We start from the raw sequence: 16,207 nt of genomic DNA, 5'->3' as shown, positions 1-16,207 counted from the left end.
TGGCGGGAAAGGGAACGCCATTAGTAATTTTTTTGAGATTATCAATCTTTTATCAGGGAAAGCCCACGCTTCTTCACACACTTCATTTAATTCTTCAGCTGGGGGGAAAACTACGGGTAGTTTTTTCTCCCCAAACATAATACCCTTTTTAGTGGTACCTGGGTTTATATCTGAAATGTGTAACACCTCTTTCATTGCCTCAATCATGCAGCGAATGGCCTTAGTGGACATTAGATTAGACTCATCGTCGTCGACACTGGTATCAGTATCCGTGTCGACATCTGGGTCTGCCATCTGAGGTAGCGGGCGTTTTAGAGCCCCTGATGGCCTTTGAGACACCTGGGCAGGCACGAGCTGAGAAGCTGGCTGTCCCGCATTTGGCATGTCGTCAAATTTTTTGTGTAAGGAGTCGACACTTGCACGTAATTCCTTCCATAAAACCATCCACTCAGGTGTCTGCCCCGCAGGGGGTGACATCACTTCTACAGGCATCTGCTCCGCCTCCACATAATTTTCCTCCTCAAACATGTCGACACAGCCATACCGACACACCGCACACACACCGGGAATGCTCTAACAGAGGACAGGACCCCACAGAAGCCCTTTGGGGAGACAGAGAGAGAGAGTATGCCAGCACACACCAGAGCGCTATATACTGCAGGGACTAACTGAATTATGTCCCCTATAGCTGCTATAATATTTAACTGCGCCTAAATTTAGTGCCCCCCCTCTCTTTTTTACCCTTTTCTGTAGTGTAGACTGCAGGGGAGAGCCAGGGAGCTTCCTTCCAGCGGAACGGTGAGGGAAAAATGGCGCCAGTGTGCTGAGGGAGATAGCTCCGCCCCTTTTTCGCGGACTATTCTCCCGCTTTTTTAAGGATTCTGGCAGGGGTAATTATCACATATATAGCCTCTGGGGCTATATATTGTGATTGTTTTGCCAGCCAAGGTGTTTTTATTGCTGCTCAGGGCGCCCCCCCCCCCCCCCAGCGCCCTGCACCCTCAGTGACCGGAGTGTGAAGTGTGTATGAGAAGCAATGGCGCACAGCTGCAGTGCTGTGCGCTACCTTGGTGAAGACAGAAGTCTTCATGCCGCCGATTTTCCGGACTTCTTCTTGCTTCTGGCTCTGTAAGGGGGACGGCGGCGCGGCTCTGGGACCGAACACCAAGGCCAGTTCCATGCGGTCGGTCCCTCTGGAGCTAATGGTGTCCAGTAGCCTAAGAAGCCCAAGCTAGCTGCAAGCAGGTAGGTTCGCTTCTTCTCCCCTTAGTCCCTCGTTGCAGTGAGCCTGTTGCCAGCAGGTCTCACTGTAAAATAAAAAACCTAAAATATACTTTCTTTCTAAGAGCTCAGGAGAGCCCCTAGTGTGCATCCAGCTCGGCCGGGCACAAAAATCTAACTGAGGCTTGGAGGAGGGTCATAGTGGGAGGAGCCAGTACACACCAGGTAGTCTAAAACCTTTCTTTTAGTTGTGCCCAGACTCCTGCGGAGCCGCTATTCCCCATGGTCCTTTCGGAGTTCCCAGCATCCACTAGGACGTTAGAGAAATAAGTTTTGCATCACTTGTGGAGACAGCGGAGACCCTTTTAGGAGGGATGCAGTCAGGATGCCGGTGGTCCGGTTGCTGGAGCTCAAAATCCCGGTGCCAGAATCCCGACATGTGGCTAGTGGTGGTGTTAGGCACCACCATGGAGGGTTAGGTTTAGACTGCGCGGAGGGGGGTAGTTAAGGCGAGGGTGGGTGCGGTTGGGTTAAGACACCACCAGGGAGGGTTAGGCTGTATTTTAGGATACATTGACTGAATTGGAAGAGAAACCTTGATGTGAAAGTTCCACTTTTTGACTATGAGTTGGGTACGCTTAATACTGAAGATATTCATTGTGAAAAGATACCTTTATGTGTTTTATCCTAACCATTTTATGAAGGGAGTGGGGTATGTCCCCTTTTAGTTATCTTAACACGGGGTGTACTACATCTGTTGGTGTGAAATTAAGGGAACCCCTTAAAGATACCTTTATGTGCAAGTTAAGACACACATTTTTAGTGAGTATGGTACGTTAGTTCATCGTCTAGCTGACACAGATTTCTTCTATATTCAATACACCTATATCCCCACTCAAGTGACTTATGTACTTATGACAATCCTACACATTAATGTTTTTTTCCTTTCTTTACATTTGATTGCCCATTGAGGTGAAGATAACAAGAAAGGAACAAGACATCCATACAAGAATTTTGTTATAAGTATATGGTTTTATGGTCTTTATTGTGTGACAGAGAGTACTCTGAAATTTTATCCCCATTGTTTTATTTATTGTATATTCTGCTATGTGTGTGCAAGACTGAGTATTGTTGGAGCTGATAATTTTTCTGTCTGCATCTTGATTACTTCATCCTTGTTTCAGATTACAATTTGTTTCTTGGCTCCAGCGGTGTAACATATTAGTATTGAACTTTACGCCACCTGTGTAAAAGAGTAGTGTTAATTATTTTGTGTAAATACCACTCATTCTATGAGGTCCTACATCATGGTGGATACTTTAGCTCATAATGAATGGCCAACCCCCATTGACGTTGTTGCCTCTTAGCATCAGCACATTGAAAGATCCACCATCATGAAGTCAGTCTGAAAAGCTGGTTGCTTAAATGCTGGTATAACCAAATTATTTAGATCTTAAACACCCTGTGCATCATGTCTATTACAGGACACTCATGCACAGGTGAGCACCACCTGTCTGCAAGCCTACACGGCTTTCACCCGTACCTGTAGCAAGGGGATTTTGTTCTCTGGTAAGATCACCATTTGCTGATGGCTGTCAAATAGAAGCCCCCAGAAGATCTTCCACTGGGAAGGTGGCAGGGTATTTCTTGAAACTGAATATCCACACATAAAATTCCAAAGTCTGGAATGCTCAAAACCCATAGGCTCTCGACTGAAAGATGAATCTGATGCGAGAAATATCCCTCCAAGATTGAAACATGCAGGTATATATGCTTGACACCTATGAACACTGTGAAATCATCCTGTTCCATATTGTTGATGAATTCCCACAAGGACACCATCTTGAACCTGTTCGCCCTCAACATAGCATTAAGGGGTTTTTGTTTCAAAATAGGTAAAAATTGACTGTTCACCATCTGAACAAGGAAGAGATTTGAAAAAAACACCAATCCTTTTTTAAGTTTCTGGACTGGAATAAGAGACTTGATGGCTTGCCTTAGGGCAAAACATTTTTTTTCTAAAAAAAAAAAAAAAGCCCTTTGGCAATGATATTTGGAGACCTAAGATGTTTCCCTGACTTACAATGACTCTCACCCAAGCATCTATGCTGGAATTGAACCCCTGTTCCCTGAAAAGAAGCAGATGGGTTCCCACAACAGGGTACCCCGGTGAGCAGTCTCTGTCAGGCTGACGGATTGTCAGAAGGCTTGGGAGTAAGACAGCCAGCTGCCGATGCATGTGCACCTCTCCGCAGCTCTCCAGGAAGATCAGAGGACTTCTTGCCTTCCCGTAATAACAAGAAACAAAATCTAGGAAGTCTTGATTTAGAGGCATTAATAGGCTGAATGTAAGTGAGCTGGGACATAGTTAGTTTCAAAATGGACAGGCCAAGACCCCGCACCCTCAACCAGAGTCTCTGCCTCTTGTCCAGTCTATCCTGTTTTCTGTTTTGTAATCTTTATCTGTACCCTGGACTGGAGCTCTACTGGCCCATTCCATAGCCTTTGAACTTTTTAAGGAAAATACTACCCGTGCTGCAGTACCATTTCCTGAAAAGTACAGAGGGACACTGAGAAAGGAACACAATGATACTTTTATGTGAACGACAGAAGAAATATTCTTGAAAGTTGTTGTCCCAAGAGGAATCTACCCATGACTGCGACTTACGAAATATAGTGGATTTTAAATGAAATCTCTGTATGCAGAAACCAATAAATACTAATGTGAATGTGGTTATATATGGGAAGCTGAAATAAAACTTCTGTTCAGGAGGATGTGACACATGTGACTACACATTTAATTTGGAGTTCATATTAATCATATTGTGGACTTATTTGAATTTATCCATCCAGCGTCTAAATACCTATATATTTTTAATGGATTTTCATATGCGTTTTTGACATAATCCATTTGGGTCACTCAATATACTGAGAATGGTATCCCACCCAACTCAATCCATTTTGTTTATATTTCTCTTTCTAGAGTTGGAGTTTGGTCAAGAAAGTCTGCTAATTTATATGCGCCAATTTCTGAGCAATTTCCTTCCAGTTTGACAAATATTGTTATATCCAGTTCAGGACCATACAAGTCCTCCAGAATATGGAAGGGACTCAAGATTCAAGTAGCCTGTTTCAGGTTTGTAAGTAAAGCAAAACAGCACACAACTGGGTAAAACCATGCTGCACTGCAGATGGGGCAGATGTAACGTGCTGAGAGATTTAGATGTGGGTGGGGTGTTTTCAAACTGAAATCTAAATTGTAGTGTTAAATTAAAGCCGTGTAACATTTGTGGGCTACTTGCAAAAGCAGCCAGTATTTACCCTGCAAAGAAAATATATAAATGTATTTGATCCCCTTGCATGGTAACATGATTTGTTTCAGGCACAGTTTCTTGCTTTTTTTGCTTTTCTTACAAATATGACTCAGGCACAAAGTACGAAATCAGAGGACTTGGCAAGCAGAGACTAAAAATCTAGTCCCAGTGAGTTTGCACAGGTACACAGAGGCTTTACAGATTATGCTCCACCAGGGTAACAAAATAAAATTTTAGTTTTGGTCTGTCAGATTCCAAACCCTCGGGCAATTGTTTCGGTCACTGCCTTAGTTACCCAAGCCAAAGCTAAACTATGTCTAAGGGAGGCCACTGCCATTGTGCAAGTGGACATTAGGGTGGCCACAAGTTTTCTACTCAGGCTAGCCCATAAGGTAGAAGTGTTGGTTAACAACTGATGGCTGTCTTATGTGGATGCTCTTACATCTAACCTAAGAGAGCGTAAAGATGTACATAACCCTCTGGGTGACTTCATATCCACAAGCTGGTTTATGTTAATCAAGTCTTCTAACTGAGCAGAAGAGCGGAAAGAAAATAGGATTTTAATACCTACTGGTAAATCCTTTTCTCTTAGTCCGTAGAGGATGATGGGGACACTTCAAGAACCATGGGGTATAGACGGGATCCGCAGGAGACATGGGCACTTTAAGACTTTTAAGGGGTGTGAACTGGCTCCTTCCTCTATGCCCCTCCTCCAGACTTCAGTTATAGGAACTGTGCCTAGGGAGACGGACATTTCGAGGAAAGGATTTATAGATAACTAAGGTGGGACACATACCAGCTCACACCTCAAACACGCCGTACAACATGGCATTTAACAAAACTCCAGTCAACGGCATGAACAACGTCAGCAACAGGCTGACCACAACATAACACAACCAGTGTGTAAACATAACTAATAACTGCAGATAAAGTCTGCACTGGGACGGGCGCCCAGCATCCTCTACGGACTAAGAGAAAAGGATTTACCGGTAGGTATTAAAATCCTATTTTCTCATACGTCCTAGAGGATGCTGGGGACACTTCAAGAACCATGGGGTTTATACCAAAGCTCTAGAACGGGCGGGAGAGTGCGGATGACTCTGCAGCATCGAATGACCAAACATGAGGTCCTCATCAGCCAGGGTATCAAACTTGTAAAATTTTGCAAAAGTCTTTGAACCCGACCAAGTAGCTGCTCGGCAGAGTTGTAATGCCGAGACTCTACGAGCAGCCGCCCAGGAAGAGCCCACTTTCCTGGTAGAGTGGGCCTTTACTGATTTCGGTAACGGCAATCCAGCCGTAGAATGAGCATGCTGAATCGTATTACAGATCCAGTGTGCAATAGTCTGCTTGGAAGCAGACGTCCCAATCTTGTTGGCAGCATACAGGATAAGCAGAGCCTCTGTTTTCCTAAATTGAGCCGTTCTGGCTACATAAATCTTCAAGGCCCTGACAACATCTAGGGATTTCGACTCCGCTAAGGTGTCAGTAGCCATCGGTACCACAATAGGCTGGTTCATGTGGAATGATGAAACCACCTTCGGCAGAAATCGCTGACGAGTCCTCATCTCCGCTCTATCTTCATGGAAGATTAAATAAGGACTCTTGTGAGACAAAGCCGCTAATTCAGACACCCACCTTGCGGATGTCAAGGCCAACAGCATGACCACTTTCCACGTGAGAAATTTCAACTCAACCTTCTGTAAGGGTTCAAACCAGTGTGATTGAAGAAAATACAACACCACATTAAGATCCCATGGTGACACTGGGGGCACTAATGGAGATTGGATGTGCAAAACTCCTTTCACGAAAGTCTGAACTTCTGGAAGGGAGGCCAATTGTATTTGAAAGAAAACCGATAAGGCCGAAATTTGTACTTTAATCGAGCCTAACTTTAGGCCCGCATCCACACCTGCTTGCAGGAAATGGAGAAATGCCCTAGCTGAAATTCTTCCATAGGAGCCTTCTTGGATTCACACCAAGACACATTTTTCCTCCAAATACGGTGATAATGTTTAGACGTCACTCCTTTCCTAGCCTGAAGTGTGGGAATAACTTCATTGGGAATACCCTTTCGGGCTAGGAGCCGGCGTTCAACCGCCAAGCTGTCAAACGTAGCCGCAGTAAGTCGTGGTACACGCACGGCCCCTGTTGTAACAGATCCTCTCGAAGAGGAAGAGGCCAGGGATCTCTTATGAGCAATTCCTGAAGATCTGGATACCAAGTCCTCCTTGGCCAGTCCGGAGCAATGAGGATCACTTGAACCTTTGTTCTTCTTATGATCTTTAGCACCTTTGGAATGAGTAGAAGCAGAGGAAACACATACACCGACTGAAACACCCACGGTGTTACCAGCGCATCCACCGCTATTGCTTGAGGGTCCCTTGACCTGGAACAATATCTCTGAAGTTTCTTGTTGATGCGAGACGCCATCATGTCTACTTGAGGAATTCCCCAAAGACTTGTCACTTCTGTGAAGACCTTTTGATGAAGACTCCACTCTCCTGGATGGAGATAGTGTCTGCTGAGGAAGTCTGCTTCCCAGTTGTCCACTCCTGGAATGAAGACTGCCGACAGAGCGCTTGTATGTCTTTCCGCCCAGCTGAGAACTTTTGTGGCCTCTGCCATTGCCGCCCTGCTCTTTGATCCGCCCTGGCGGTTTATGTGCGCTACTGCTGTTATATTGTCCGATTGTATTAGGACGGTCAGGTTGCGAAGAAGACGTTCCGCTTGAAGAAGGCCGTTGTAAATGGCCCTCAACTCCAGAACATTTATGTGTAGACGAACTTCCTGGCTTGACCATCTTCCCTGGAAGGTTTTCCCCGTGTGACTGCTCCCCAGCCTCGGAGACTCACATCCGTGGTTAGTTACTAGGATCCAGTCCTGGATCCCGAACCTGCGTCCCTCTAGGTGAGAACTGTGCAGCCACCACAGGAGTGAGACTCTGGTCTTGGAGGATAGGACTATTCTACGGTTCATGTGCGATGGGATCCGGACTATTTGTCCAATAGGTCCCACTGAAACACTCTGGCATGGAATCTGCCAAAAATGAATTGTATAGGTTGCTGCGCTGTGGAAGCTGCTCAGGTTGTTATGGAGTACACACAGCGCTCGGCTCAAAATAATTTCAATATGGAATCTGCCAAACTGAGTGGCCTCGTAGGCCGCCACCATCTTGCCCCACAACCGAGTGCATTGATGAATTGATACTCTCGCTGGTTTCAGAATTTGTTTTACCAAACTCTGAATTTCCAGAGCCTTCTCCTCTGGAAGAAAAACGCTCTGTAATTCCGTGTCCAGAATCATCCCCAAAAACAACAGCCGCTTCGTCGGATTACACTGTGACTTCGGCAGGTTCAGGAGCCAACCATGTTGTTGCAGCACTGTCAAAGAGAGTGCAATGCCCTGCTTAAGCTTGTCTTTGGATCTCGCCTTTATCAGGAGATCGTCCAGGTACGGGATAATCGTGATTCCTTGCCTGCGAAGGAGGACCATCATTTCCGCCATTACCTTGGTGAAAATCCTCGGAGCCGTGGACAGACCAAACGGCAATGTCTGAAATTGGTAAATGACAATCCTGAGTAGCAAACCTCAGGTAAGCCTGATGCGGAGGATATATGGGGATGTGTAAGTAGGCATCCTTTATGTCGATCGACACCATGAAGTCCCCTTCCTCGAGACTTGAGATCACTGCTCGGAGAGATTCCATCTTGAATTTGAATTTTTTTTTTAGGTAAAGATTGAGGGACTTTAGATTCAGAATTGGTACGACCGAGCCGTCCGGCTTCGGGACCACAAACAGGCTTGAATAAAAGCCTTCTCCCTGTTATGCCGGGGGAACCCTGACAATGACTTGATTTAGATACAACTTTTGTATTGCATTGCATACTACCTCCCTGTTTGGAAGAGAAGCTGGTAAGGCTGATTTGAAAAAACGTAGAGGGGGAACGTCTTGAAGCTCCAGTTTGTACCCCTGGGACACTATTTCTAAAATCCACGGATCTAGGGCCGAACGAACCCAGAAATGACTGAAGAACTGGAGACGTGCAACCACCGGTGCTGACTCCCGCAGAGGAGCCCCAGCGTCATGCGGTGGATTTGGCAGAAGCCGGGGAGGACTTCTGCTCCTGAGAACTTGCCACGGCCGGAGATCTTTTACTCTGCCTCTTCCTCTATTAGCAAGGAAGGAATAACCTCTGCCTTTTTTGTATTTATTCGGCCAAAAGGACTGCATCTGCAAGCGGTGCGCTTTCTTTTGTTGTGGAGGAACATAAGGTAAAAAAGACGACTTACCCGCGGTAGCTGTAGATACCAGCTCAGCTAGGCCTTCACCAAACAATACACCACCTTTATACGGTAGAGGCTCCATAGCTTTCTTAGAGTCAGCATCAGCATTCCATTGATGAATCCACAATGCTCTTCTAGCTGAGACTGCCATGGCATTGGCCCTTGATCCCAAGAGACCAATATCTCTCGCCGCTTCCATTAGCTAGGCTGCCGCGTCCCTGATATAACCCAGCGTTAAAAGGATGGCATCTCTGTCCAGGGTATCTATATCAAATGACAAGTTATCTGCCCATTTTTCAATAGCACTACTCACCCACGCAGATGCAATAGCTGGTCTGAGTAGAGTACCTGTGGTGACGTAAATGGATTTCAGCGTATTTTCCGGTCTACGATCGGCAGGATCCTTAAGGGATGCCGTGTCAGGAGACGGTAAAGCCACCTTTTTAGACAACCTTGATAACGCCTTGTCCACAATGGGAGGTGACTCCCACTTTTCCCTATCCCCAGAGGGGAATGGATACGCCATTCGAATCCTTTTGGGAATCAGAAACTTTTTGTCAGGATTTTCCCACATTTTTTCAAAAAGGGCATTCAGTTCATGAGAGGGAGTAAACGTTACCTCAGGTTTCTTTTCCTTAAACATACAGACCCTAGTATCAGGAACAGCAGGGTCCTTCGGAGATATGCAACACGTCTTTTATTGCCACAATCATGTACTGAATGCTCTTTGACAATTTTGGGTCTAATCTGGTATCACTATAGTCGACACTGGAGTCAATGTCCGTGTCGGTATCTGTGTCTGCTAATTGAGCAAACGAACGTTTTTGTGACCCCGAGGGGGTCTGGACCTGTGATAACACATCCTCCACAGAATTTTTCCATACCTGGTTCTGAGACTCAGATTTATCTAATCTCTTATTAATAAGAGCCACATTCAAAGCATTCAACACATTTACCCAGTCAGGACTCGGTGGTGCCAACAGGGTCACACCCACAGCTGTTTCTGCCCCTAACAGTCTCCTCCTGGGAAGAGCACTCCGCCTCAGACATGCCGACACACCTGTACCGACACCCACAGACACACTGGGCCAAAAGGGGGACAGACCCACAGTAAAGCCTGTCAGAGAAACACAGTGGGAGATTGCCAGGTCACAACCCAGCGCCTGTCCCGGTTCCGAAGCCCTAATATATAATGCCTCAGACCCTGCAGCCCTTTATAAACACTCAATTAAGCACCAAATTTGCTGTGCCCCCCCCCCCCCCCCCCATTTTGCACCCTGTTACTTGTATATAGCAGTGGCGATGACGGACCAGCGTCTCTGCAGCTTCGTAGAGAAAATGGCGCTGAGGAGAGCTGTGAGGACTAAGCCACTAAGCCCCTACATGGCGCGCTTCAGCCCGCTCTTTTTTTTTTTTTACTAAAACTGCTGGCGGGGGAAGAATTTAGTGCCAATGTCTCTAATGTCACATAGCCAGCCAGAAAGGAGGATTTAATGCTGCCCAGGGCGCACCCCCCCCCCCCCCCCCCCCCCTGCAGTGCTGCTGTGTGTGTGGGAGCATGGCACGCAGCGCGATCGCTGTGCGGTACCTCAGAAGCCGTCACTGAAGTCTTCTATCATCTTCTACTCACCTGTCTTCTGACTTCTGGCTCTGCAAGGGGGGTGACGGCGGGCTCTGGGAGTGAACTCCTAGGCGTACCTAGTGTTCCAAACCCTCAGGAGCTAATGGTGTCCTGTAGCCAAGAAGCAGAGCCTTTAAACTCACTAGAAGTAGGTCCGACTTCTCTCCCCTAAGTCCCACGATGCAGGGAGATTGTTGCCAGCAATCTCCCTGAAAATAAAAAACCTAACAAAGTATTTTCCGAGAAACTCAGGAGAGCTCCTCAGTGTGTATCCAGTCTGCCTGGGCATAGATTCTAAACTGGAGTCTGGAGGAGGGGCATAGAGGGAGGAGCCAGTTCACACCCCATAAAAGTCTTAAAGTGCCCATGTCTCCTGCGGATCCAGTCTATACCCCATGGTTCTTGAAGTGTCCCCAGCATCCTCTAGGACGTATGAGAAACAGCCGGTTTATTTTTTCTTTTAAAAAGAGAACTAAGGAATCCCAGATTCCTCGCTGTCCTTTAGTGTCTGTCTGAGAGTTTGCACTAATTCATCAAAACCTAGCTCCTGTTTAAACCCTCTTCAGGGTTAAGATCCTTTTGCCACTTCCATAAGAAATATATACTGATCAGTGAATTTACTGTAATCGAAGATGATGTGCATGGGCCAATACTACAAAGCACTAAAATGTCTTTATGGGAGGGTAGCAAAGAGGCACAGGCTAAAATAGTATATCTGTGCCTGAAATGTTTATAAAAACACCATTTCTAAAGCTACTGCAAATTTGCAGCAAATACTATTGTGGATTGAAAAGACCGAAGTTTAATATTTTGGCTTGTAGTATGTCTGAAATTACTGCTCATCAGCCAGATAAAACGATTTCCACCCTTCAGTATGGTGGCACTAGCATCATTTATGAGGAAGTTTCAGTTGTATGGATTGGCAACCTTGTCAGGAACAAGAGGTGGATGGATACATAGTGCACATTACAGATGAATCCTAAACCTGCTACCATCTGACAAAAAGATCAAACTGGGGATGACATTGGTTATCAACAATTGTTCAATATCACACTGCAAGAACAGCACTGAAGTGGTTCCTGACCATAATATTATCAAAAGTCCATCTCAAACTTGTCCATCGCTACTTCCCAACTGACATTCTTGTTCTAAACAAGTATAATTCCAGGCTGTGAGTGTTCATGACATATAAACTTAATTCCAAATACAATTCAAATGAGAGGTGTTGTCCAGCTTACCCAACTTTTCTTCTTCTTCTTTTTGCTGTCACTATCCTTGACACTTCCTACACTGCAGTGACTGGAGATGCTATTTAGGCTGGAAATGCTATCTGATGAATTCTGACGCCTAATTCGCAACTCTGAGAGAACATAATAATGCAAATATGGTATTAAGAAACAGCAGTCACTGACCAGTACTGTACATTATTTAGGAACCAGATGCACAACACAACATTTTAGTAATCTAATAACATTCTACACAAACAGTAGGTTCCTCAAAACTATAATTCAAATATCAAAAAAAGTAAAAAAGATGCCAATTAATTTAAAATGTCTGAGGTAGAACACAAAGCAGCACACAATACCAAACATTAAGTACTAACTAACCTCTTGGTGCCGGATCCTGAGGATTAAGTGCTCCATGAATAACAGCTTGAGCTTCAGAGTTCTTCGATTTTAGTAAATCAATCGTTTCCCTCAGTTCCACAAGCTCAGAGTCCTAGAATGGAGAAATACCAAGTTTTTAATAAACAAAAAAGGACATTTATTTTTTTAATCTAATACTGGAGTATGTTTTCTACTCAGTAGTTCCTTTGACTGTTTTGTAGATATTAAATAAATGTTTACATAAATTCTGGTACAATTTAAATAACTATTCTGGAACCATTGGGCAGATTCAGATATAGAATCAAGAAACAAAGCAGCTGCGTTTTTGGATGCAGCGCTGTGCGCAAATATGTTAATGCTGCAGGAGACGTCTTGTGTAGACACTGCCACTTACAAGATTTTGTGATCCGCTGCCGTGTTCGAAGACGCAGCATCAGATCATCTGCGTGAACACTGGCCATCTGAGTAACCCTAAAGTTACTCAGAATGGCTGGCGTTTTCATGTTGCCTAGGCCAGGAAATCTGCCTTAGCATGACTGCAAAATGGGGGGCGTTGCGCCCATGTTTAGTAAAACAGTCCCAATTGCCGCCTCCAAATGGCTGCAGCATGTCAATCATGCTGCGGCTTAGGGGTCACTGAGAGCAATCTCGCAGTACCAGATGTGCACATGCGCAGTACAGATCCTGCTTATGGACAGATCCCTGATCATCAGAGATGTATGCAAACCTTCGTATATACACCTCTGAATCAGGCCCATAATCTAAAAATGCAATAATCATGTGGATGGTCTTAGAAAAACCCTAAGAATTTTAATTGTGCAGAGTTTCTACCAATCCTTCACACTTATTGTGTTACAATTGTTCTAAATTTTATAGCAATCCTTACCTTCTCATGTGCAGTATCAGCTAGATTGCGCAGTCTGGATGTCATGTTCACTAAAGATTGTTCAAACGCTGCTACTAAATTTGCCTGCATAAATGAAAACATCATTAAAAGGCCTATGATAAATATTCAAAAGGCAGTCACAATTAGAAGTATTACATTTCCATCTGCACTTTGCTGTGTTTAAAATTGCAGTATCTCATAACAGATAGCAGCCAAAACAAATCGCTAGTTCTTTGTTAGTAGTCTCTCAGGTCACACTAACATTCTTTATTTCATGGACGATAGCTAAAAAAATCTGTTCTTATCAGAAAAGAAGCTGTGCAATACCATACAAATAAAATGCAAATGCAGTGGAGGTATCTTTAGGAAAAAGAAGCCTCTTGCAAGCCTTTGCGATCCGAGTGCTGCACCCGAAGACATAGCATCAGATCACCATCACGACCATCAGTCGCGATGGTCACAGCCCACTGCCAGTCTGTGTAAGTCGAAGCATACTCAGAATGGCCTTTGAAACTAGTCAGCCAGGTCCACGAAGTCTGTGTCAGACGATTCAGACCCTGGGCTCCCCACTCTTCCCCCAAACCATGCAGCATGTCAAGTGATACTATGGCTAAAGGGTAACTACAAGTGCAGACACCAAACATCGGGTTTGCGTACAAATCCAAATTAGGCCCTTTATCAATTTGAAGAAGTGCAGGGAAGGTGTTATAGGAAATTACATTTCAAAAAGGTTTCAGTTTTGTTTATTTGGATTTGGCTTCCAGAAATAAACTTCACAGAAACTAAAATTCTGAAGATAGCTTTCAAGTTAAATCAAGTATATTTAAAAATGGTTGCACTTTACCGTAATTAAAATCCTGCTTCACTCACTATTATGGCATAAATTAGCTCAATCCATGCTTTGGCTAAACCATGATTAATTGCTCAAAGTGAACCTTTCAACAGAAAGTAATCTGTAATAGATGTACCAAATCAAATATGAAACTTACATTAGCAGACAGTTGTGTGGTCAGTGCTGCTACTTTCTCCTGCGAGGATTCTAGTTCTCTACGCAGTTTGCGGATTTGCTGCATTTTGCACACAATAAAAAACACAAACCTCATTGGTCATTCAGAACAATAAAATTTTAGAAAAGCAGAAAGTGGCTAATAGAAACTATGCAACACAGGAAAGAACTTTGAATATACCTCTGACTGCATCCTTTCCTCAGCCTGATAGACAAGCGGACATGCCAAAGAGAAAGAGGGAAAGGAGGTTAGAGCATAAGCAGATCCAATTCTACATTCTTATTAATATGTATTACTACTGAATGGTCCTATTTGCATTCAAGCACAAGCAGAGACTCTTTCATGCGCTGCTAATGTACTGTATATTGTATATGTAATGTGTGCAGCATAGCTGTGACTGCTGGTAGCTTTCAGATATTTGGTTCTTACAGAAGAATATGTTGAAGATGCACTTGATGCCAGAGACAGAACAGAACCGTGAACTGAAAAATAGAGGTGAATATATTAGTATATAAGTAACATATACATGGCAAACAATTTTTTATTGTTTTCAGAGGAAAAGTAATCTGTAAAATCGATTTTATTTTACAGTGTTCATATTTTCAATACATAAAAGGGGAAGCATCACTTCTCATTAGTGGTCATGTAAAGGCAATCTGTTTGCAGAGAACGTTGCAGCTCTCTTCCTCTATTTTGCTAAGAAATCTTAATAAACTGCAACTGTTCCACTGAGAATGATGGCTTGTAAAAGTACATATCCTTTGTATGTAATTAAGCTTAAGTAACGCTTTCATCCAAAATGTAAAGTCTAGCATTAGGTGGAGTTTACAACATTAAGTTAAATCTGGGTCATCATCTGTTACCTGTGATACCTTCAGTGGTCCCAATAGCAATCTGCTGTAGGAAAATCTTGCACTTGAAACATGCATAGCTTTTGTCAACACCCCTCTCCTAATGCTTATCTGCACATTGTAAACAATGTAGTGCACCCAAGATGGCTGTCTTATCTGCAACTCTGTGTAGAAAAAAAGTGTATGGTTCTGATGTATTTGCAAGGATCTAGCTGAGTATTTTATCTCTCTCATTATGGGGTATATTCAATTAGTGTTGGATCCTCTTTGACACATCAGTATTCTATTGCGGCCCGTTTCCGCCCATTTCCCCGCTGATTCTGACCATTCATTTTCGTACTCTCTTATGGGCGAAAATGAATGGTCGAAAATAGACCCATTTTTTACCACGGCGGGGTCGAAAACACATGGATTAGCAGAGATTCCGTTCATCCATGTGTTTTTCGACATTTCGGAATTTTCGACAGGGCAGAAAACCGGAACTTCAATTGAATATTGAAGTGCCAAAAAGTGCAGATTATCGGCGGAAAGTGCCATCTTCCGCCCTGTAGAAAATTGCGAAACTAACTGAACATTGCCCTGTGTGTCAAGAGTTCCAAGCAGTGCCAATTTGCCCACTGTAATCCTACGTAGTGCGCCTAAAATGGGTGCCACACTCTTTGCAGCATCTCCAAGGACTCTAAGCTAAACCACTTTATTATGTTCACTTATTCTGTACTGTATTATGTTCATTCTATCTGTTAAGCGCCTTGAGTTCTACTGGAGAAAGTGCGCTATATAAATAAAATTATTATTATTATTATTATTATTATGTCACTTACAAATACACACACAGGCTATTAGCTCTGCTTTGTTTGAATTTAAATCACAGATAAATCACAAGCAAGCAAGCATGCAACCAGACATCATATGGTAAACTCCGACTAATACAGGATTTAAAATAATTTTCGATGCTCTTCCCTTTCAAGTGAACTCCACCAATTTAACTGTACTCACCATCATCAGAGGGATCTCTAAACGAGCCAGATCTAGTCATTGTTCCTTTGGGACGATCCGCAAGAGACAGTGAACTGCCCAAATTTGAAGATCCGAAAAGTTCAAAAGAAGAGTCTTGAGCGGGGATACTGCTAGAACGAGCAATACGGGGAGCAGAGGATGGACTCACTGTGAAGGGGGAAAGAAGAACTAAATCACTACTACCAGGATTTAACAAGGGATATTTTTAGAAAACTTGCAAACAAACTGCATAGTGACATGCTGTAACAAAACAAAGTTATGGCTCAAGGCACAAGCGAAGAAAGGAATCTTGTGCTGCAAGTAGAGTGATGTTAAGCAAGAACAGGGGCACAGAGAAGGGTGGTAGGCACAATGTACGTGGGCGCACATGATATGTCAAAGGAGCAACTGTGACGT

General features: G+C 44.0%; 1 protein-coding gene across 6 annotated transcripts in view; it reads right to left on the bottom strand.

Annotated features, from left to right (window-relative positions):
- NAV1 (neuron navigator 1) overlaps positions 1–16,207 on the bottom strand; it is a 468,103-nt gene that overhangs the window by 119,312 nt on the left and 332,584 nt on the right. For all 6 annotated transcript variants that reach the window (XM_063954974.1, XM_063954975.1, XM_063954973.1 and 3 more), the window contains 7 exons: positions 15,791–15,958; positions 14,373–14,425; positions 14,124–14,147; positions 13,926–14,003; positions 12,937–13,020; positions 12,051–12,162; positions 11,682–11,803 (listed from right to left, as the gene is read on the bottom strand). In XM_063954974.1, coding sequence (XP_063811044.1) covers positions 11,682–11,803; positions 12,051–12,162; positions 12,937–13,020; positions 13,926–14,003; positions 14,124–14,147; positions 14,373–14,425; positions 15,791–15,958 — 641 coding nt within the window. The remainder of the gene's footprint in view (positions 1–11,681; positions 11,804–12,050; positions 12,163–12,936; positions 13,021–13,925; positions 14,004–14,123; positions 14,148–14,372; positions 14,426–15,790; positions 15,959–16,207) is intronic.

This window comes from Pseudophryne corroboree, chromosome 2 (assembly GCF_028390025.1).
Source record: "Pseudophryne corroboree isolate aPseCor3 chromosome 2, aPseCor3.hap2, whole genome shotgun sequence".
Classification (NCBI taxonomy): domain Eukaryota; kingdom Metazoa; phylum Chordata; class Amphibia; order Anura; family Myobatrachidae; genus Pseudophryne; species Pseudophryne corroboree.
This window is presented reverse-complemented; position numbering and strand designations above follow the sequence as displayed.